Source organism: Oxyura jamaicensis, chromosome 1 (genome assembly GCF_011077185.1).
Source record: "Oxyura jamaicensis isolate SHBP4307 breed ruddy duck chromosome 1, BPBGC_Ojam_1.0, whole genome shotgun sequence".
Lineage (NCBI taxonomy): Eukaryota > Metazoa > Chordata > Aves > Anseriformes > Anatidae > Oxyura > Oxyura jamaicensis.
The window spans coordinates 13,820,396-13,844,572 of record NC_048893.1 but is presented as its reverse complement, the minus strand read 5'-3'; the positions used below and the strand labels follow the sequence as shown (position 1 = coordinate 13,844,572).

At 41.2% G+C, this 24,177-nt stretch overlaps 1 protein-coding gene across 1 annotated transcript in view; it reads right to left on the bottom strand.

Annotated features, from left to right (window-relative positions):
- Positions 1 to 18,903, bottom strand: part of CDHR3 (cadherin related family member 3) — a 34,067-nt gene extending 15,164 nt beyond the window's left edge. Inside the window, exons 1-11 of the mRNA XM_035309472.1 lie at positions 18,735 to 18,903; positions 15,513 to 15,715; positions 14,162 to 14,330; positions 11,840 to 11,925; positions 10,601 to 10,695; positions 10,392 to 10,496; positions 6,701 to 6,849; positions 5,240 to 5,429; positions 3,413 to 3,581; positions 1,769 to 1,868; positions 1,526 to 1,624 (exon numbers count right to left, since the gene is read on the bottom strand). Coding sequence (XP_035165363.1) covers positions 1,526 to 1,624; positions 1,769 to 1,868; positions 3,413 to 3,581; positions 5,240 to 5,429; positions 6,701 to 6,849; positions 10,392 to 10,496; positions 10,601 to 10,695; positions 11,840 to 11,925; positions 14,162 to 14,330; positions 15,513 to 15,715; positions 18,735 to 18,804 — 1,435 coding nt within the window. The 5' untranslated portion in view covers positions 18,805 to 18,903. The remainder of the gene's footprint in view (positions 1 to 1,525; positions 1,625 to 1,768; positions 1,869 to 3,412; positions 3,582 to 5,239; positions 5,430 to 6,700; positions 6,850 to 10,391; positions 10,497 to 10,600; positions 10,696 to 11,839; positions 11,926 to 14,161; positions 14,331 to 15,512; positions 15,716 to 18,734) is intronic.
- Positions 18,904 to 24,177: the final 5,274 nt, after the last annotated feature.

Here is a 24,177-nt window from a genome sequence, read left to right as displayed (position 1 = left end):
CCTGGGGGAATGGAGATCACATGCTGGGCTGCATTAATGAGTGTGTTACCAGTATGTGGTAAAAAGTGACCACTCCTGTCTCCTCAGCATTCATAAAGCCACAACTGGAGACCTGAGACCAGTCTGGGGCCCCAGTTAGAAGACAAACACTAACAAATTGGAAAAAGGCCTGGGGGGCACTAAGACAGCAAGAAGCAGAGCACAAAATGCAGGAGAAGAGGCTGGTGGCGCTGGGGTTGTGCAGGCTGGAGGAGGGATGGCGAAGGTGGAATTTAGTTGCTGTACCCCACTACCTAAAAGGCAGGAACAGGGAAGATTGAGATTCACCAGTCTCAGGAGGGAACCATGAAAGAACAACGGGGAATGGACACAGGTGGCCACATGGAAAATTCCAACTGCTTACAAAGAAAAAATTATCTGGAATGAAAGTTGTTCAGCTGAAGCAAGGGCTTAGAGAGGCTGTGATATCTCCACTATTGGAAATTTTCAAAACTCGACTGGATGAAGCCCTGAGCAACATGACCTAATTGTGAAACTAGACCCACTTTGAGCAGGGGTTGGACTTGAGACCTTCAGGGGTCCTTTCCAACTTCAGTTTTTATGTTACAGTGGAAAGTCCAGAATGAGGATCAAGATTTATCCGGTGTATATCCAACAGACCTCAGATTTTATTCTCAGCCAACAGGGGAAAGCCAGTACATCAGGTCATATGAGGGAGAAGATGAAGCTGGGGAAGATGCCATTCCTGTGCTAACTCCTCTGCATGCCAAGCAGCACAGCACAGAGTAGGCTGGTGGTCACATCTGGCATGTGAGGACTACCAAGAAGGAAAGATGCCATGGTGCTGCCCCACAAACTCCTAAAATGCAGGGCTCATCAGGGGACAGGAAGGGCACTGAGGTGGGAGTTGAGCACATGAACCTTTTCAAATTCAGTTGCAACAGATTTAAGGCTACATTTCAGCAGTTGGTCCTGGGCTGTTGTAGGAATGGAAAGGACCTTGTCTCCAGCACAAGGAGCTGCACTGGCTGGTGGAGCATGGGATCCTCATCCAAGCATCCCTATCCCACCCCACCTCCAGGACTCCTGCTGCACCTGAGGTGAGCTGGGTCTGAAGGGACAGTGGAGTGACAGTCTCACACCATGCCTGGGACAAGGCTCTCTCATCTGCGCTATGGTCTACAGTGTTGTTGTTTTTTTATACCATCATGATCCCTCCAAAAGGCTAATTTAGCAAGAGCAGAAAGACGGTCTAAAACAAGAAATCTGAGTTCAGTTCCTGGCTCTGTCACAGATTTCTTGTGCAATTGCTGAATTTGTCTGTGTCTCAGTTTCCATCTGTACAATTGGAGTTCTTGCCAGTTTTGTCTATTTAGGGTTACTAGGTGGTGTACTGTGAGACCCCAGTCAAAGTGGAACTTTGAGGTGTTTTCCTTATTCAAAGAAATTAAAATATATTTGGAGCAAAAATATATTTGTCAACATGACAACACTGTTTCTATCATGTAGATGCCACTTACTGTACCTTTAGTAGTTTCTTGAACATTAAATTCATATGATAAACTATCGAAGACTGGAAAAAAATCATTCACTGGCTTTATCCTGATGTAAATGTAAATGATGTCTGGAAATATAACAGAAGATTAAATCATAGTTAAGTATGGCTGTGAAATTTTCTCATGCATATATTCAAAATACATATGGTATTCCTCTCTCCATGCTGTTACAGCACAGGAAAATATCAAAAAATTGTAAAAGGGATACTTGCTTGAGTAGTTAGGAGAGGCAATATCTCGCACTCTGACAGTCAAAGAATAAAGTTCAGCTCCTAGATTAGCTGGGTTTTCTAAATCAATACTTCCAGTCATCTAAATTAAAAGAAACACAATTGTATTTACACTTTACACATAAAGTCACAATACACGTGATGGCAATTAGTTTTTTCAGCATTCTGTAAGTGTGGTCTCCTTCTTGACTATATAGAATTGTCCTGCAGGAGTAATATAGGCTATAAATCAATTACAGGATTGAATTTCAGGCTTTTTCCTTACATTCACGCTTTGGTGTCTCTTGGCAATTCAAAACTCTTTCCTTCTGCCAACAAAATATCTTCCTCTTAAGTGCAGGAAGTTGTATCGTTTGAAGGATAAGGTCTTGGCCTTTTACCTAGTTAGTTCAAAGTGTATCTAATGAGCTGGCTATTTACTGTGCCCTTTGTTGGCTCAGTAAGAATCTGTGATTGCTAAATAGCAATAGTTACTCCTTGAGCTTGTGCCTGCAGACCTGTATTATAGGTATCAGGTTCAGCTACAACTGTTTGTCCAGGAACCAAGTAGCTACTAAACGGTGGCTCACACAGAGATTTAAATCCTAATCTCCTGAGCTCTGTCTCTCTGCAGGAGCCTCATAAACTCTGGGGCAGCAGGACTAAAGCACAGGCATCCACTGTTTATTGTCTGTAGGGAAACTCCTGGAGGGATGGGACACTTCAGATAGCCTGTTACGTTACACAAACATGGTAATCGAAAGGCTGACAACAATCATGTCCTGTGCAGCAAAGTAAACTCTTTTTTTTGTGTTGGTAGATGAAGCAGATAAGGACAACGGTTATCAACCTTTATACTTCAGATAAGAAAACAAAGCAAACCATACAAAATTATTTTACTGCTCCTGTAGCACCCTTGTCTTCTAGGCAGAATGCCTTTGTACTTGCTAATTTTTGTGATGCCTCCTCTTTTCTGTATTTGTCTGTGGTTCTTTTGAAAGCAACAAAGCAACCACCACCGCACTTGTCCAGCAACTGGTGGGGGTTCTGGCAAATGCAAATATAACAGCAGCTATTAGCATAAGGCAGCCATGTTTTGACACGCAAAATCACACAAATGCAAATCCCACCACACTTTGGTGAATATTTATCACCCAAAGTGGTTTTACAATTCTGACCAATGAAGCTGGGAAGCAGTTAGTATGTTTGGGATTTCTCTAGTATTTCACTTCTTCTTGCTGAAGAGCGAGGATCTTCTATGGCCTGTCATTAATAAATAGGTATAAAACAACATCAGATTTCTCTGCTTATCTGTATCACAGCTGGTGCCTCATACCACCACCACCCCAAATCTTTTTTTTTTTTTTTTTTTTTTTTTTTCAGTCATATCTAGCACCTTGATTTAAAATGGGAGGAGACAGTTTTCTGTTCACCAAATTCTGTAGGATCCATAGAAAGCATCCTACCAAATGGTACGTAGCTCAAATCTGGTCAAAACAGCCATTCTCCCCATATCCCTCCACTGTGACATGAATTACAGTAATTCTTTTTTCTTGTGCAGACAACAAAGTAAGGAATGACTTAGTGATATTTCATAAGTTGCTTTCTGAAATGAGACAATCTAACATAAAGCCACAAATGACTGACCACAAGTCTTCCGGACCCAGTAGACTCCAGAGCAAAGTTATTGCTTCCAAAACCAGATAATCCAGTGAAATTAAATACATTGTTTGGTACATCAACATCAATATCTTTACAGTAATTTCTGAGATCAAGAAGAAATGTTCCAGCAGTTGTATTTTCATTTATCTCTTTCCTGTTTAAAAGAAACATGTTTCACATCAGAGCTCCTTATATTTCTCCCCTTGAACTCCTCATATATTACATGCCAAAACATTGACTTCCATTTATTTTCTAAGTGAAATCCTAGATCTAAATAGACAACAGCTGATGAAGCAACCTAGAATCTGAACCATATGCTGTGGTGGATAACAGCCCTGTGTGATGGGCAGGACACAAACATTTAGCCAGACCCAAACCAAAAACTTGGAACTCCATTTTAGAAGCTGACACGAGATCTTAACGTTCAAGATTACTAATTAGTATTAGTAATTAGTTTAATTACTAATTAGTATTTTAAAATGTGTTTACAACACTCACTTCTTCAGTGTGTTATAATGTTTTCCTGATGAGAAACTCATTCTTTTCTCCTTAACTAATACCTGGACCATTCTGCTGCTCTGTGAAGCTAGCGTTTCTGTCCCTGCTGTTGGCAGTGAGAGTCCCCATGATGCACATGATGGAATTTGGAACAGAAGGTGTTGTTTCATTTTTTTTAATAAAGAGGATTAAGTACAAAAAAAAAGCAAGCAACCAACCAACCAACCAAAAAAAACTGAAGAACTAAATGCCATTAAGACCTGGTGGTTTTTTCCTTGTGCAGAACTATAGTTCTTTAGTTGATCTTCTCCCCCAAAAACTTTTGCCTCATTGGGATCAAAGCTTGAGCTCACTGTTATTGTCATGGATGTTGTAACCAAGCAGTGCTCTGAAGAATTCAGTTCTCTTCCTGCCAGTCCACAAAACTACGTGATTTAAATACAAGACATTTATATTAGCTAGTGAGCAAGCAATTTAAACAGATACCCACTAAACAGGAATCCCTCACTGCAGAGGGTCTTGGCTTGAGGTACTGGATTTTTACTTGCAGAACAAACTACCACGTGTGCACTTGAAGTCTTTGAGAACTGCACTGTGTAGTGATGTGTACCCTGAAAGGCTGCAGCACAGGCACATCAGACACTTCAGATGGACAATTTCTGTTGCTCGGTTTTGACCTCAGTATTTCTATAAAATGAAGATAATGTTATATCCTCATCTACAAACATAAACCAGCTGATTATCACAAGGGTCTCAGAGAGTTCAGAGCCACAGCAAAAGTCCATGACGAAGTTACTATGCACAGAGGACACAAGAGGTGATCTGGACTCTGAAGACCTTACAGACTGCATGAGACAAAAACTATGGAGGCCACTAGAAAGAGATTCAGAAGAGAAGCTTAGTGTTTTAAAAATAAAACTCCAGATTTGCCTGGGAAGCTTTCCCTGGTGAATGATTCCCCACAGTTTAACATAAAGTAAAAATGGAGGAGCCTATATCTGTATGGGTCAGACAAGTAATTATATAAAACACATGGCTCTGATATCCTAATGAATTTGGTATCTGAAAGAGAGAAATATAAATACAGTATCTGACCATACAGAGATATTTTTAGCCCAAATTTCAGTTTGCACAAGTCAGAAAACTGAACTTTGTGTCCTAAGGCACTTAGAGTGAACACTAGCCTTCAAAGGCTAATGATAAATATCCACTTGAACCTCTAGCTGGAGGTCTGAGGCCCCTAAATGATGTGCCCTAGACAGGACTCTGGGCTGGGGCAATGAGGTGGCACTCAGGCAACAAGAGCCTCGGTACCTGAAGGTAGACGGCATGCATTCTGGTGGGTTGTCATTGATATCTTCAATAGTGATGATGATCTCCATTTGACTGGCATGGCCACCACTGGGACTGTCCTCCACCCGCACTATCACTGAGATGTTAGGGTGGAGCTGCAGGGGAAGGACATCTCTGTCGATTCTCCTGGTCACCTGCAGCACTCCAGTTGCTGGGCAGAAAGCAGCCAGAAGTTAGATGCTCACCCTCAGGGGAGGTAGCAAAACTCATGGTGTGCACATGGGAGGAAGGACAGGAGAGCTCAGCAGACAAGTGGCAGACTAAAAATTCTTCAGTTCTGTGGAAATCATGGCCAGTTTAGTTATTTTTTAAAACAATATGCAATAGCCTTGAAAATTCCGTGTAAGACTTTCATGGATAAATACCCATTGCTCAAAAATATACCAGTGGTGGCTTCAGCAGAGGCCTTAGATTTCCCTTACACTGTCAAAGAACTAGTGCAAGTCAGAGTTGAGTGCACTTGCAGACCATCAAGGACAGTGAGCTGCTAATGTCTTGTTCACTATCAAGTAAAATGGCTTCACTTTCTGCTGTTGTCATTCAAGCATCCTTCAGCACCTCTAAATCTACTCATAATCAACAGATCTGGTCTCAACTTCTGCCAAGTGTTCTGGTCAGCCATGCAATTTATTTATTTATTTATTTATTTATTTATTCACTTCTGTTAGCCTCTGTCCAAAAAAGAAAACATTGTTCTGGCAGAGCACAACACTATTCCCAGAGTACTGAGGAGGTGAAGAACAGTTTGTATATCCTCTGTCTTCTGGGGTGCAATTGAGGGGGGCAGTAGCAACTCATGGCCAAAGAGCATAGGGAATCCAAAGCACAGAAGGATCATCTTGATCCCCCATAGCACAGTGCTGTGTGGCATCTCTTACAGCTGTGATAAACAGCTCTAAAACAATAGTAGATGAGGGACAGGGCAGTCACTGAATGCCAGCTCTAGGAGCAAAATGCTCTGGTCAGTGGTGTGTGCACCCCAGAAAACCCAGGAACAGCACAAGAGATATAACTCTTTTTAATGGCCTTGCCTGGAAAGGGGCATAAATAGAGCCATGAAGCTGAGATGCAGGTTTGCCATGCATCTCAGTGCTAGAGCAGATTTCAGGTAGGAGAGCAAATTGTGGTCTAACTACTTGCAGCTGTTGCAAGAGCCCCAGAAGGACCGCAGAGATTAAATCCTCAGAGATTAAAAAGAAGGCAGCTGATCTCACTTCCATGCAAGGGATTATCAACCTCCAGCCATAAGTCAGTATTTGTCAATAAGTCACCTTTGGTCTACTTTCTTTAAGATATCTTATTTAACCCTGTTCAGCTGATGGAAGAACTCGACCCTAAAAACCTACTGAGAAACTCAGGCAAAATCATTTTTTTGCTGTGTGGTGGGGGGCGTATCAGAAGATATGTTTTTGTTTGTCTTACATGGATTTATGGAGAAATATGTGTCAGAAGACTGGATGCTGTAGAAAAGTCTGCTAGGAGAGTCTTCATCATCAGGATCTTTAGCTGTTATATTGGCAACCACAGTCCCTGGGCTTTGTTCCTCTGGAATCCTGTAGATCCTTTGTTTTCTACAAGAGAAAGCAAAATTCAGCAAAGGGCATGTCTGTGTTTGCAGGAGCAGCTGATCACAGGATTAGCTGAGCAGCCAATTGTAGCAGCAGAGCCATGGCCACGCTGGGCTCGGAGATGTCAGGGTAAACATCCCAGTCACTGGTTCTGCCAGCTGGACCTGTAGCAGTAGCTGAACTGGAATATGGGCATAAAGCATGACAAAGCCACACAACCAAGTGTCCTTCCCTTCCCCTGCAACTTGTCACAGTAAGAGCAATTTGACTTTCACAGAACTGTGGAAGCTGAAAATGGAAGGGGCTGTTAAGTCATGCAGTTTGTCTCCCTGTAAAGCCAGCAGCCTGTAAAGCCACTTGCTCCAATGCTGTCATTCTGCAAGACAAAAACAAAAATAGAAGCAATAATGTAAATAATCATATTTTGGAATGAATGCTGGAGGCATCTGGGGGACAACAGTATTACTGAAAAGCTTGAGCTGGCCCTGCAGTAGGCAGAGGCAAGAGATAACCCTCCTGTTCTCTCAGACATCCCCATGATGTTGCTCCAAATTCTCAGCAACATCTGTCTGATTCATTTTACATGTAGAAAACTGTTCTTTACTGCTACTGTTTGATATGCCAGTGCTCCCAGATTTCCCATTAAGTGAGTGAACTTTATGGCCAAGGTATGGTCTGGCAGGCAATTGCTTATAATGGTTGCAGTTGCATGTTCACATGGGTACTCAGGTATGCAATTATGGTACTTGAACCACATGTAAAAGCAGGTGTAGGCAAGCACACAAAAACTCTGCAAGGACTTTATGAGGGCTGATTTATTCCACTGAAACACACAAACACACAAAACATCTGCTAACAAAAGTCAAAGGGAGTTGAAGGTGTTCAACAGTTCAAAAAAACATTAGGAGTATGTTTCATGACTGAACCATTTTTGTACATTTTAAACTTTCTAAGTCATCACTTAACTAGTTGATTAGTCTATAGTTCCTACTATAGGAAAACATGAGCCCTTTGTTTTCCTCTGAAATCCAGCATTATGGGGCATTTAGCAACTGGAGCAGAGAATTGCAGAGACAGAGTAGAAGATCTGATGCCTCCAGGTCTTCACTTGCAATTTTAAGAGTGGCTAAGGAGACAGTACGTCACCTGTTCTGTCAGCTCGTATTAAAAGGGGAAAGCATATAGCAGGCAAATCACAGAGTTTTCTCAGTAAAAACACCTAACTTTCAGCCAGAAACAAACAAAAAGGTGTTTGTGAAGGCTGTGGAGCCTGTGTCCTTTTTAAGGTTCTGTCCCACTCTTGGTGTTGGATCACTTCCTTGTTCTCCCATTCCTCGGGCATCACTCAGAAAGAAAACAAACAGCAACAGATCTCCGTCACTGCTACCAAAAATGCCACCTGAAAACTCCTCTCTGATTGCTGGGGAATACGGGAGGGACAGCTTTAACTGGTTTTGGTGAGACAGCCAAAATTACCAGCCCTGCCCAGACCCTTCTCTTGTCCCCAGCAGATCTCTCAGGACGAAGTGGGACATTTTCAAGCACATATCCCCATTGCACAGAGTGCTTGTGCAGCTGGCCAGGAGCTGGGGCCTCTTCTACGCAGCTACATCTGGGCTGTGTCCTGCTGTTGATCTACCTGCCACCTGCCCGTGGTATTTTACAGTATGGTTCAAGCAGACCTTTTGGACACTGCAGTATAATTGTGAAGGAAGCATATGTTAGTTTTCTTGTCTCCTCCTTTGTTTTACTCACTCCATGAGTTTTCCATTGATTTTAACATCCAGAATTTCAAAAGGCTGAAATGCCGATGGAGTGTTGTGAACACCAAAAACAGATGTGCCTATATATACTGTGAGGACAATTAAAAAGACCCTTTGAAACTCTGTTCTTGACAGCTTTGATCAGAAGAAAATAAAGAAGGTTTGCTAGCTTGTCAAGTTTCCTCAGCTTCCATCTCAGCACTAATTATTATAGTGTCAGAAAATACATAGTCCCAGCATGTAGCTCACATTTTAGCAGGGGAGAGCGTATGCATGTGCACAGTGAGGACAGCTCATGAAGTGCAATTTAATCTCAAGCTCTTTAAAAACCGAGCTTCTATTTTTGGTCTGTAATGTCAATCTAAAGCGGAAAAGATTCAAACAAATACCAAGCTTTATTTGTGCCATATGACATCTGAGCCTTAGACGTTAGGTGTTATGGATACTCCAGTCACTGAAGTTTTCATTATCTTGAACAAATAGATAAATATTTAAAAGAGCTCCTTCAGCATTCCAGACATAAAGATAAATAAACAGAAAGGGCAACATTTGGAGAAAACAGTCTAGAACAAACCATGCAGGCTTTGGCCCTGGGAGGTGGATTCCTCCTGCTTGTAGCAGTATAGTAATGTGGAGAGAGCTGTTAACGCTATTGATTACTGCATGCATGAAGTTCAAGTTATAAACAAGTAGCAACAAAAAAAGTCCATGTCTTTTTCTACTATTTTATTCTTCCACTTCTTCAGATTCTCTACCCCTTTACCCAGCACTGCCCAGCTCCTTGGCCTCAGCCCAGGAGCTGTGCATTGCTCAGGCCCCACAAGGCAGCCAGAAGATTGCTCCAAACAAGTGTCTGGAGACTTCTTGGCATGCCCAGGTGCTACACTGTCTTCTCCCTCTTTGCATAAATGTCAGGAGAGAACCTGCCATAAATATTCTTGGCAGGGACCTTCTAAAGCCTCAGTATCAGGAGAAGTGAGTGTCTAGGATCAGTTAGTGTCTCATGCGAAGTGATGAAGATAAATCAAGAACATAACCAGACCAACCCTGTAAGAGCTGTATTTGTCAGGCTCCAACTTCAGAAACAATCATCCACTGTACTTTCCACCACACAATAGCCTTCTAGTAGCATATGGATATTCTCTCCCGTTTTGCAAATTTTCAACAATACTCCTGCTTCCAGCTAGAGCTCCATTAATTTTCAAAAGCTATTTCTGACTTGGGTGTTATGACACAACAATTTCCTGCTTATGACACAGTAAGAGATGGCAATGTTTCAAACAGCACTGGGATCATTTACAAGTGTAAGTGTCTGGGAAGAAGAGGAAAAGACAGATCAAAAGTGAGACCTTTTTATGTCTAGACATTTCTGCATGAATAAACACCATTATGGTGAAATGCACATCTGCATGAAGGGTAAACTCTGTATGATTGTATTCACACAGAGTAAAACTCATGTCTTTGTCTTAACTTGTCCACAGGTCTTTGCATAGCTTTAACCTCTCTAAACACAAGCACAACAAGCTTGTTTAGTTGCTTTTAGCACGAGGGCAGAACCTGGAAAACTTAAAACTGTTAAAGATAGAAATAAGAATAAAAAAGGGAAAAGAGAGAAAATCTTCTCAGTAAAACAACAGGATTCATGACAAAATGAAAATACAGTTTTCAGTAGTACTTTGTTGTTATATTAGCTTGCCCTGTGTTACACCCTCCCATTGGTGCCAAGGCAGTAAAGCTGGGAAAACATCTACATTTTAATTACAATGGAAGTTTTTCACTCACATGGTAAAGTAAGGTATTTCATCATTGATGTTAATTATATTTATATTCACTGTTTTTGTAGAGTTGAGTCCTTCTGGATCCATCACTGTTATATTTAAAAAGTACCTGTTAAATAAGAAAACAAAACAAGAATCACTCTGTGGCTACATAGGAAAACATTGCCTACTGTAAGCTGATAAAAAGAGCACATGAATTAAATAAATTCTCACCAATGTGGATCTTTCTCATAATCAAATTCTTTTTTGGAAACAATGGTTCCACTTTCCGAGACCAGGAATGGCACTGATGCAGGGAGTGAGGAATACTGAAACGAAGAGCACAATGCATTAGTTTTTTTATCCTTTTGTTAAAGCATCCCTCTGTTCTTGCCTTGCCTTGTAGAAGGGACCAAGCTACAGTGTCTCCTACTATTCCAGACCTGCAATGGGAATTTAACATAGAGGTCAGAGCCACAGCACAGCTGGCAAAATCTTTTTTGTGGTGGCAGCAGAGTACCTCCACGTAGTAGGAAAGAGAAGAAGGGCTGGGGATGGATTTGGGAGAGTAAAGAAGAGCTGTGCAGGAGGTAATGAAGTCTGGGGGGACAGGCAAGGAGAGAGGCTGGGGAGGGATGAGTGGACTTTAATGGGGTGCTTGAGGGAGTGTGACATCGGTGTTCACACAGTGGTCAGCACCTGCATGTAGCTGCAGATACTTTGTGCATTGTACAACACAAATGGGTACTGTAACTGTACCAGTGCACAAGCTAAATCCCCTCACCTCTGCTTCCCTCCTCACCAGCCCACAGGGGCTTGGTGGTTTGGCTGGATAAAGCCTGAGGATGGATGTCAAGGCAATTGCTCTCCTGAATAATGCTACACGTGGAATTAACAACTTCAGGTTCTGTGCTTGTACGTGCTGTCTTTTATAATACAAAAGTCAACAAAGCAAAGCTACAAAATGGTTCTTAGGTAAGTGCAGAGGTATTTTTCTCTTTTCTGCAAACAAAGTTATCACTGTCCAGGAATTTTGCTGATATCAAGAGTATTTTCAGATCTGCTAATCCATTTTCTTAACTGGGGGTCACAGTTTGCCCTAAGATCGTCACAAAAATGAGATTCAGTTGCCTTGCAAGCAGTTTCCTTACTGTCTCATTTGAAATAATTTACATTGTGACACAATATTAAAAACTTTACTTACATTTATTCACTCTCATCTACTAAAAAATGTTTTGCAAGCCATTTTTTAAAAACATGATTTCTACTGTATCTTTGGAGTGCTGAGAAATCAAAATACAATTTGAGCCCAAGTGTTGAGGCTGGGTTTTCTCAATTTATTATGAAAATGATTCTTTTCTGCTGACAAAACCTTTTCCCATGTTCCTGACGATGAAGTGCATTGTTGAAAGATGCTAGCAATTAGCATTGCAGAAACAGTGGATAATATAATCTGTGTTTCTTTCAACTTACTTTGAGTCCACCATTTTCAGGATCAGCTGCATGAACTTGGTAAATGCGTTCAGGAAGTGTACCTTCCAAGATGTAGATCGTTACAGCTGCACAGATATAAGTGTACTAAGTGTTAATTGGATAAGAATAAAGGACACAACAGCAAACATACTGATAAATTAAAGCTATCCAGGCATATTACTGACTAATGTGTGTTCTCACTTCACCTGCATAATTCTGAAATAATCACAGGAAAGAGCACAAACGCTCAAAAGACTAAAAGGAAAAATGCATATCTGTAAACAGACAACCATCACTGAGAGGTGCAATCTGAATTATGCGTTAGGGAGACTGATCTATACCACACATCAGGTCTTCCTTGAGCTGCTCGATGGGGTACAGAGTACACGTGTATCTACCTTTACCATGCAGATAGGGAGAACACAGCTCCGTGCTAGGTTCCCACCCACTCTACATCCACCCTTGTCCCCTGCCAGGAGACCTCAGAGCTTTTCCTCTTCTTTTCTGCTCTTTCTTTACATCTGTGAGGTAAATAAATAGTGGATGGTCTGTGCTTGAACTCTTGCCTTATTAAGGGTGTTAATTCTGTGCAAGGAGTATTGTGAGAGCTCCTTTCCATGTCAGGAGCTCTCACAACTGGGCTATCCAATACTGGGCCACAGGCAACAGGCTTAGCTCTCCTTGGCCAGAGTGATTAGCAAAACAACGGATCTTTAGATCCCATTATTTGCTTTCTGCCCTTTTGTGTCTGCTGGACCTGGTGTTTCTGGACTATTAATTTCCACTGTGACCCCTGCTGACTGCTGCTTCTCATCAGAGCAGTGGGAATCCCAGAGCAGTGTAATGAGTTGTTCCCAGAGGACAACAATATGAATATAAAGTTTAATGAGAGGGAGATGCTTTTTAATAACCAACGAATGTGCAATTAGCGTCTAATTGTGGCTGGTACTGTTAACTAAAGCCACGCAGTTAGACAGATCAGACATCTGTGCTCACCAATTTATGGCAGCTCTAGCTGAGAGTTAAGCTGATGCACTTATTTGAAACAAGCTCCCACGTAGAGTGTGCTTCATGCTGTGCCGATCCCTGAAGTGTCACGTTTAATTATTATTAGATTCCAGCAGCACCCATGATATCCAAGACACCCTTGACACCAAGAAGATGACGTGGCCTTTTCCCTCAGGGAAGCTAATTTGCTTTACAAACTAAGTATTGTATAGAAGTGGGAATGTCAACGTGCTCGGGAGGCGTTAGTGAGCAGGCTGATTTGAGCATGGCTGCACTAAATCCATTCCTGCAGACAAGCCCTGCCCTCTGCAGCACTGGATGGCCAGACTGCAGCCACACTGCTCTGCTGATCATTCCAGGGGCTGCAAGCCACCAGCCTAAATAACAGCACTGCTTTCCAGATCTAGGGAACCTCACTTACAAATACCTACCATGAACAGACCACAGCTTGCTATTCTCAGATAGAAAAAAAAAATAAAATATTGAGTATTGAATTATTGAACGTTCTTGCCTAGGTGCTGTTACGAGTTTAGACACCCCAGCCTCTTTACTAACGCTATTGCAGACTTCTCCCTGTTGCACCGTTGCTTGTGGTCTGGAAGAAAACCTGGTTTCAGGTAAACCTGAAATGTAGCAAGTTTTACTGCCATCTGCCACAGGAGACAATTTTTTGCCTTTTTCAATTTACACCACCATAAATCACAATCTAATCAATTTCATTTTTTAGAATTATTTTCCACTTAATTTTCACATGCAGGTGCAAATGTGATATACAGGTATAAAACACTGGCATATTGCAGTCTTTGTTTTTCTCCCTGAGAAACTTGCATATACACAACATACATTTATTTAAATTTATCTTGCTTCTCTAAATCAGTCCAGTTTCAACAAACTACTGAAACATGGACCCACAGTATACTGGCTATATCCCCACCAAACTTCGTGTTTCCAATACCTCTATGCCACTTCACATCAAAATATAGTATAAACATATACTGATTTAAATAACTTGTTTTTATATATATTTGTGTGTGTATGATTATATATATGTATATATATTCTTCAAATGTTTTTAAATGGTTCTATCACTTTTGGTCAAAACTTCAAGAAAACAGAAGGGCATCTCCAGAGATGAAGTATACCAAATATCTTTGTAAAATAAGGCTTTGATAAAAACATCACCCTGTTCCACCCTTTTTTTTCTAAAGAAAAACATTTAGACCACTTTAACTACTGGCACTCTATGCAGTTCTGTTTTGTAAGTGATGTCAGCTTTTTGAGTGTTTTTCTTTTCAAATGCCACTACTATCTTACTTTGAATTGCCATATTTCCTCGAAATACAGGAGGTTCATTTTTATCTACTACTTGGACAGTCAGTGTATTAAGGTCAGTTCTCCCAGTTGTATCTTCAACAAAAATCTGTAAATCAAAGCGCTTTGGCATCGTTTCATAATCTAGGACAGGACTTCCAGTGGTAACAACCTGAAAATAGGAAAAAATATTGTTAGCACATCATGAAAGAGATGTAATTTATAATCTATAGGAGAGAATACCAGTAACAGGACATTTTCCATCAGTAAGCAGTGAGTATTTTAGATCATATGCTGATTGCTGGCACCACCTTTGCCACTGGCACAAATGTGAGTAAAAAGAGAATGGAAAGTCCAAAATGTTGTGGCCTCACAGAGCAACTCAAGGACCTCTTGTGCAAGGGACAGTCAGTGGAGGAAAAGGCCTGGAAGGAGTAACCCCACCTTGTGTCAATCAATGAGCTGCAGACACCCGGGGTCATGGTCTTACTCCCCCCAGATTTTCTCCCAGAAACACCAGCAAAGAGAAATAGAAAAGGGCCCTCGTATTAGTTCTGTGAAAACCTGAACTTCCTTAGAAACTTCCAGAAAAGTGGAGTCAAAGGCGCTCTTGAGTGGCATTGTTCAGGCTCAGGCATACAAGTGAGTTGCAGCGGGATGACAAGTTATCATGCATCTGAACACTTGCTGCCAGTGACAAAGGTGAGGTAATACTTGCTAATTTATCCAGCAATAAAAACTAGCCTGAACCAACAGAAATTACTTTGCATTTTCCACCGGACAAGAGTACGCAATAGATAGAAATAGATCACAGATGTGTGGAAGTGTGATAACTTCATACCTCAAGGTAACTTCCTCATATGTCACAGCCCTCATTCTGAGTTAAACTTGGCTTTGATCTGGCTCAGCTTACTTTGTTTTGGAAGTGAGTCAAATTCATTTTAATCTGAGGTGAGAGTGTCCAAGTAAGAGCTGCATGTGGTTTAAATAATCCACTTTAAATTCACAATGACTTCATATTAATTAAGTTGAAAAACTATGGATAAATCCTCAAAACAGAATCAGGTCCTACATGTCCTTCTTCACCTCAGATTTTCTAGAAAATCATGTTTTCTATCACAGAATAAACAGAATTACTGTGATAAGCAGTTTTTGCCTAGATGCAATTAAAATCGTAATCACTATTGCTACTCCTTTGACATATCTATTACAGCATGTCCAAATAGTACGGCGGTCTGCATTTGCAACTCTTCTCTGATTAAAAGATGAGTCACTGTGCTCTGTCAGTTCTCAGTAATCCAAGAAACATCAGCCTACAGGGCTGAGCATTGCTCCAGCTAAATGTAAAACTCACCCTGTATACAAGATCTCCCATGGATTCAATATCAAATGCTTCTGTAAGTGGATTTGAATTTACTATGGTAGGATGTATTGCAACACCTTCAGAAGACAATGCAGAAAGAGTTACATTAAAGGTATGAACGCAAACACCAGCTGGAGAATTTTCTTCAACGGTGCCTGTTGCAGGTAAGCCCCTAAGCAACTGGATTCTTCTTCCTGCAAGATGAAAATGAATGAAAAATTACTTTGGGGAGTCTTAGGCTAGCAGGAGCACACAGCTGGTGCCAGGAGATGCCATTAATGAGCACAAAACAGCCTGATTCTCTCTTTGCTCATGAATGGTGGCATTTCACTGCAGTAAATCCACTGCTAATGGCAAAAGAAGGAATCTCTTCTGTAATTCAGCACTATACTACTGTCACTTAGGGTGGCTGATGTTTAAGTAGTATCGTTACTGTGTTGTTTACATACATTTATGCCTTTATATAGTAGCATTAAAATATTGTTTGTTTCTATTATTTGATTTCACCCTTTGTGTTGGCTAACTGCTGCCTCTGTGCACTAACTGCACTGAAAAGCACCTTGAACCACACAGGCCAGGATGTTAAAGAAGCAATCTTCGTTGTGAATTACACCGTCTGCAGTGCCCACTTCCTCCGTTTTCCCTTTTCTTAATCTCTCTGGCACAGCTGTGTGCAGGCCCGGCTCACGAGTTGTGTAAGCAGCAGCTCTGGGGGTTGTGCTGCTTTGTCTTCTGCTCCGAGCACGGAAGAGCAGCCATCCATTCCCCAGGGCAGACGTGGGCCCACAAAGGCACCCTGTGGTTCACAACTGCCTGGCTGCAGCACGGCGCTGTGGCATCCCGTGGCCTCGTGTGAACTCCCTGCTACTCAGTCAGGCCTCCCGACTCCCCAGGACAAAATCTGTGCTCGCTCTGATGTTTATCACGGGTATTTTTGTGCTATTTTAACAGGGGCCTGTGGTGCTTTATCTCCTGAAGAGTGTGTAGAAAATGTAAATCAGGTCAGCTTTTAGAGCATGCCCTGAAACAATATATTAGTACCCTAATATCCCTAAACTGGCCTCAACAGGAGACCACGGCAGGACCAAATGTTGCTTGGGGGCTTTGCTGGCTTGTCCAAAACACTTGCCAAGGGAGCTAGCTGCCTTCAGTAAAACTTTCCACACAGCATGTGCCAAGACAGCAGGAGATACTCTTCACTCGAGGGCCAGGCTGTTCATACCACAGCATTTACTGTAGCAAAGCTTCACAAAGCCTTTATTTTTGTTGGGCAGCTGCAAGGTAAAAAGCTGCTAGAGGACTATTCTGAGGACATTAGGGCTGCAGCACAGTCACACTTGGATGCTCAGGTTCCAAATGGAGCTCGAGGGAAATGCCCTAGGAATGGAGCCAAAGGGAAATGGGCTCCTTTGCACTACACTACTTACATCCTACACTGGTAGGATGGAACCACTTCCCTCTTTCCCCTTCTCATGTGGCTGGGGAAGGATGGCCCACATCAGCTCCCAAAGAGGCACTAACATTGCCATACCTCCAACAGCAGCAGGATCTTTAATCTGGAAGGGGAGAATTCAGCTCCAGTGCTTTCAATGACTTTGGAAGAAGCCTTGGTGACTTTTGCCCCAAACTATCCAAAATCTTGTCTCTTTGATTCACTAGCAACATTTTGGAGCATTTTAGGGACAGATCACATATGATCTGTCTTTGCGTGTTAGACATTGCTCCTCTTACTGGACTCTCAAATAATGTTCCCCACAGGATCAAAGACTTAGGATATTAGGGCCTTTGCTTCATGAGAAGCAAAAGTAATAACAGCAGATGAGCCCCTGAGACAAATCATGGAGTCCTACGTTTCCCCTTCTTCACAAGTCCCAATGAAGGACTAAGTGTTTATCAATGTTCTTAAAGATTCTGGAAAACATCATCAACAGAAATCGACCATGCAAATGAGACTGAGCTGAGAGGGCCTTCTGGGGATACATTTCCACAAGTGGAGCTGAACATTGAACTTGCTACTGACAGCAAGCCAGAGTTCATTAATGAAAACCATTTATAAAATCAATGAAATCATTTACAACATTTAGAAATGAAGAAAGAAGAGTTGCTATTTTCATATTATCTCTAAAGATTTTCTTGTCAGTTTATTCAGGATTTGTCTTTCTAAATCATAAACTCTCACTTTTTGCTCTCTTTTTTTTTTTTTTTTTAACTGAAATTTTCTACCCTGTATCTAAATGGCATCTTCTTCTTCCAATTGATTTTAAAAAAGCCTTCCTTCTGTATTCACAAGTCCTTGGTTACCTCTTTACTTCAGAGGAAGAACCATGCCTAAAAAAATTTAATAAATTATATACCTGAATTACCAGCCCCAAACATTAACAATTTCTGAGCCTAAGACAAAGCGATCATGAAATTGGCTTTGAGATGTATATGTATGTTCAAGTCTTATTTATTTGTGATTTGTTAGCCTTTACAGTGTGCCTGAGTCATATTGTCAAACTTTTCTTTCTCTGCAACTGTACACATCAAAAAACCACCATTCTTCAAGAAACACTGAGATTCACATGCAGCATCCTGATTATGGTTTGGGGGTCATAAAGGTAAAACGTCAAATACTGAGAGGTTTCTGAGGACTGGAAGAATTTTTTCAGTTCCTTGAAAGAAAAGTGATCCTACCTGAGCAGATAGCTTGCTACAAGCAACTCCGTAAGCCACACAGATTGATGTTTGAAGATCTACTTTAAGTTGTTAACATGTATGTATTCATATTGGCAAAACTTTCATGTTTTCATCCTGGGCAAAAATATTGATACCCTCCTAATAGCCTCTACGAGTGTTTTTCTGTTTGGTTGCTTATTTTACTTCATCAGATAGAAATGTTATCAATATTAGAAAGGAGGATACTGGAGTACTGTTAATAGATATTGTCTCTTGCAGAACTGACCTCCTTTCCCATTCCAACACTTTCTTACTGAGCAGTGGCTATTACACAGTGAAGTGCCTCTTCCAGCCAAGTGTCTTAGTGAGGGGTCATATTCTCTTCATTATACTGCTGTAACCACAGAGCTCAATCTATTTCAGTAGAAAAATAATTGTTACTTGATTTTTTCCATCCGTGTCTGATCCTTAAATATGTATAATAAAGCTCCCAAGAGAAAGTACAACAGCCAACAGTGTTCTAATTTTAGCAGTGTAATGAAATCATGTTCTTACCAGATACTACTCCCAGCAAAATGAAGAGAATGAGTTTGCTCTTCATCGTCTTTATGACCCTGCCCTTCATGTCCACAGGATGCCAACTGAAGGAAGATCATGGTATGTTTTCCCTCCTTTATAATCAGCTCCACCTAAATTCTCCCTCTTTGTCATGTTGTGGAGTGAGAAATTAAACAAAGGACCCGTGTCTCTAAGGGAGTTTCTAAACACCGCCAGCATGTTTGCTTGTCAGAGAACTGCTCCTTGCTGACACTCCATCCACAGACCTGGGCCACACTTGAGAAAACAGACATGAATAATCCTTTCACTGCAATCATCTTATTTATTGAAGCATTATGCAAAGAAACTAGCAAGTTTTAAATGTGGAAGTACTGTGCTGCTTTCATATCTCTGGCAAATGTGGTGCTCTTTTCACAGACCAGGATCAAATCCTCATGTTCTCTTACTTAAACCAACTACCTGAAGCTTTCTCCTTTCTCTGGATATTGGAGAATTACTCAGACCACACACACTGCATACCTGGAGGTGAAATTGCAGCATATGTACATGACAAAGTCAGTTTTGCTGTAGCTGTCTCAGGAACAGCATGAACCACCACGCGAAGTACACTGGCTCCCTTGGATTAGGCATTTAGAGAGCTAGCCCATAACACACTCATGCAATTTTTTTCTCTTTTATCTAAGGGCAGTCCTAGCACTTTTTGGCAGAGTGTATTATAGGGGTGGCACTATTACTGGGACTGGATACAATATAGGTGCATCGGCATCAACTCATACAATAATTTAGGTTGGAAGGGACGTCTGGAGGTCACTTAGTCAAACACCCAGCTCAAAGCAGGCCTAACTAGATCAGGTTACTCAGGGATTTGACCAGTTAATTCTTAAACACCTCCATACAAACTTATCAGCTCTGCTACGAGGCAGGACTTAGTGATTCATGTTTAACACCACCCTGGAGAAACCACACTGAGCTAAGCTAGTATCTCTAGATGGTTCTGCGTGACACTCTGTGGCTGTCCCAGTGAAAGCTGACACTAGTTCAGATAGCTCTATCCTGTGCGCCTGTGTTTTGTATAGTACAAGGATATTAATTGGACATGCTGAACATGAACAGCTAGCATAGCACTGGGAAGGGCATTGGCTGTGCTTGCATGCACACCTTAAACTACAGGACGGCTGTAGCCAGAAGGAATCTGCTGCTATGACCCTGGAAAAGATGCATCAGTAAAACCTACTGATCAGAGCTGAGCCATATCCACATATCTGATACTGCTTTGGGGAATTACAAGAAATGTTCATTTGATGGTTGATCTGCATCTATTTTAAAGTGCTTCTAGTTCTTGCCAAGTCCAGATGCAGCCTTGGTCTACAAGTAAATGTGGCCACATCGTATCATCCTGTGAGCACACACTGCATCAGTCTGTAGTACTGAGGAAACTAATCTTCCATTGCCCCAGGGAATGTGTGCCTAGGTGCTATGTTAGAAAAAATATACAGAGAACTTCACCCTCAAATGACTTAGTTATGATGATATGATATTAATGTAAATGTATTTATATTGGAAAAAAAATCTATCCTGGCCCGGACATATCAGGTCATTGCCTGTCCCTTCACATGCATTTTCTGGATCCACAAAGAAGCTTTTGATCTCAATGGATACCTCACAAAGATGAGGTCAGCGTGCGCAGACATGAACCAGGCCTGGACAATAAGTTCATGATCTTTTAATAATTACCAGCACAGTGTAAAATTGTTGCTAGCTTTTTTACCTCCTTTGCAGTGTCTAATCTATCCCATTGTACTGCTGTTTCTTGTACTCTTGAAGGAACTAGAGAAATATCTGGGTTAAGTTTTAAAGTCTTTCAGATGTATGTTTACATTAGTTTAATATCTAGCTTGATGGACTGATCCCATCTGATGCTCTGAATAGCGAAGCTTTTCCCAGAACTCAGAGGTCACAATTTTTCTATCCTTTATTTTCTTTTCTTATTTCTTAGGCTGTTATTTATTTATTATTATTATTATCATCATCATCATTGTCATCATCATTTTCTGCTGTTGTTTGATTGTTTTCCCCCCTATAAATACATATTCTGATTTCTTTGTTTTTTCCTTCCTTCATATGAGAACCCACACAGATCTATTTTCAGCAGGAGTTCAGTGTCCATATACATAAATCAGACTTTCCTCTGTACATCTTGTGCTAAAGACACCATAGAGGGATATGGGTGACATGGATAGTGAAGGCATTTGGAAAACATATGCGCTTAAAATGCCAGCCTTTCCCCAGCTTCCCCTGGAAGTGCAATGTTTTTCAGGTGCTATGTGAAGACTCATGTAGCAGTTAATACCTGTTTTCTCTCTAGGTATGTCTCTAGGACTTTCAGGTAGTCACTGATAAGTATGTTGTGATAAAAGACAATAAAGGTGACCAGGGAGACCTGGGGGGAGAGTCCAGTGCAGCACACAGTGAGGGAGGAGAGAGCAGATAAAGGTCAGCTCACACAGGAGGAGCGACTATGAGCAGAAAGGGCTCTGTTTTTTTTCTTCCTTCAGTCACTGCCAATATCCCTCAGTACCTACCTTGGTCCCTCTTTTTTTACATTCCTCTGCTGAGAGGATTTCTGTGGTTCTCTGGTCCATCCTGACAGACTGTGAGGAATGAGGTGAGAAAGACACCAGAGTTAAAAGAGAGCCCTGAAGAGGGAGAAAATCAAGTAGGAATAAATATATTCAGATTGGCAAATATAGAGGTGGTTAGGAAAAGGTGAGCAAGGTCGGAGGAGTTTGCTGGTGATGCTGGTAGCACCTCTGCCACTGCAGGAAGGGCAGGAATGAGATTTCTGGGGATATAAAGCAGCTAGACAAAAAGAGGTCAAGGCAGAGCAAGCAAGAATATAACTAGGGAGTTTGTAGGCAAAACAGAGGGAGGAAAATATTAACTGGAGTACATGAAAAGGTCAAAGAAAAAGCTGGGTTTTAGTCACTAGTTGTTTTTCAAGATAATTTGAAACCTTTAGAGCACTGTTGAAATAAATGCATTTCTGAAAAAAAATGTGGATACAGAGTGTGAGAGGAAGGTGCTACACCTTTCAAGAAATTAAGGGGTCTTGGTTCCAGGGGAAAGACCAACAGACTGACAACAGACCAACAGAGTGTGAGAGACTGTTCCAGTGTTAGGTTGGGATGCAGAAATAAAGCATATGGGAAGTGAGGGATATCAAGTGGAAAAGAATAGAATTAGATGTGCAAAATTTCAATTGCTTGTCCTCAGAAAAGCTGTGGATTTTAACAGAGGCCATCATCAGAGACACAGTGTACTTGCATAGCAACATGTGCAGGTTTAGGACATTAATCTTTTCCTGCACATTTAATTCTCCACTGACTTCCAGTCTGTCAACGAGAAGGAAAAGTTCTCTCGCTTTTCAAATGCATCAGAGGTTCAAGACATAATTTTCTCATTAATGGCTACTTCAGCCAGAGTAGTGGCTCTCTTTTGCTCAGCCAACTCACAGGAAGAGACATTTTGCTCTTACTGTGATAAATACCCGCCAAAAATTGGGCAGCCTGAGGAGAATTTTCCCACACCTGATCCAACTTCAGTTCAAGACTATTTATTGTTATTTCCCCAATTAAATCGCCCAGACTGTCAGTTTTATTTTCATCTCCTTTCTCTTTGAACAGTATAGCTACTCCATCTGCTGCCTTGGTAACCTTTCCTAAAATATTAAAACAGTACCTCGGCATCCTACACCAAAAACTTATGCACCATTTTATTTGATTTCTCAGCTAAAAGCTTCCTCTGTACCATTTGTGAGTAACAAGAGCAAACTAAAAGCCATGAGTAGTATCCAGGCTACCTTAATCTCACCTAAAGAGATCCCAGCTTAGTAAGTTTAGTAACTAACCCCACACAATTATATAAAAAGTCCCAGACAGATATCCAGGCCATCTATTTTCTAGCATTTACTTGTCAACACATAAACCTGCTAGTCATAATTAACTTGAAGTGTCTGCAAGTAACAAGTACTTCCATCATGTCAAGATCTTTCTGGGGATCCAGACTTAAGTAAAGGACAGACTAAAATCTGGGCAAGTAGACACCAAAACCTGAAAACGTAGCTGTTGTCAAGAGTGAAAACAAGGTCTCCCATTGCTCCAGCAGTTATACACCCTATGGATGAGAGCATTCGCAAAAGAAAAATGAATCCCAGAAGTCTGGCTTTTGCCACTTATTTCATAACTTGAGAATTTGAGCACTCACTTTAGGAGAACCGGGGGCACTGAAGCATTAAGATTGTTCTGATTCTTCCCATTCCCTCTGCTCCATCTTGCCTGATCAGCCTCTGTCTTCCTTCGTGTTGCTGTAATGGCAAATGTGGATGGAGTTAGACAGATGATTACAAGGACAGGAGTATAGGAAAGCTCTAGACACACTTGAGTTCTCCCTACAGAGGGGTCAAGTGACTTCTGCAGGGCCACACAGGAAGACCCGAAGAGGTGAACTTCTTCCACTGAAGCTCAGTGGTGCCAATTGAAAGGTACCATGACTTTAAGCAGTGTATTATTGCCAAATGATTTTCCCTTTAATTAGTTCTTGCACTGCTTAAAAATACTATTTTTTCTGCATCAACATGACATGAAAGTTGGTGAAAAACATTATTCATTCACCTGAGCAAAAGTAGATGTCACCAGCAACTACTGTCTTAAGCTTCAAGATCAAAAATGTGTGGTGGTGTAGAAAACTCAATACCTGCGAGAATTGCTGTCTTTTGTCCATGCCAACCATGTACATCCCTTGAATTTTATTTTTTTTGTCTTTAAATTCCAATGCAAGTAAAGAATCAGTGAAAAATGTATTGAGGCCAATGAAGTCTCCTGAGCACTGGATCAGGGCCTGAGCCCATGTGGCAATACCTTGTACCTCATGATACAGTATTTACTGCACACTACAAGTTTGTCTGTTACTGTAATTGCCTGGCCACCTAAGCTGATTAGTAAATACATGAACAACGACTTGAAGTAGCAAATAATGCAAATGCAACAAGAAAGAATGCTCTGGGCAAATATGGGTACAGAAACTCTGGGGTTTCTATGTACACAACGTGATGCACTTCACTTAGTCATACACTTCAATATACCACCGAGAATTACTTAAACAGGCCTTTGCATCACAAAACACACTGTATTTTGTTTATTTTATTCAGCAAAAGGGATTTGATGATATTTAGCAAAAGTGACTTTGCATTTTAGCACAAATAAAATATTTTTTATGATCCCTATTTTAAAAAAGAGTACAGAATCAATAGAAATATGGCTTGGCACAGGGCTGGGGCACAGGTGGTAGAGTTTCACTTGGAGTTGGACAGATTTTTACACTTAAGTTCCTCCATCCTTTTAACAGGAGGACTGAAAACAATTCACCACTTCACAACAGTGTG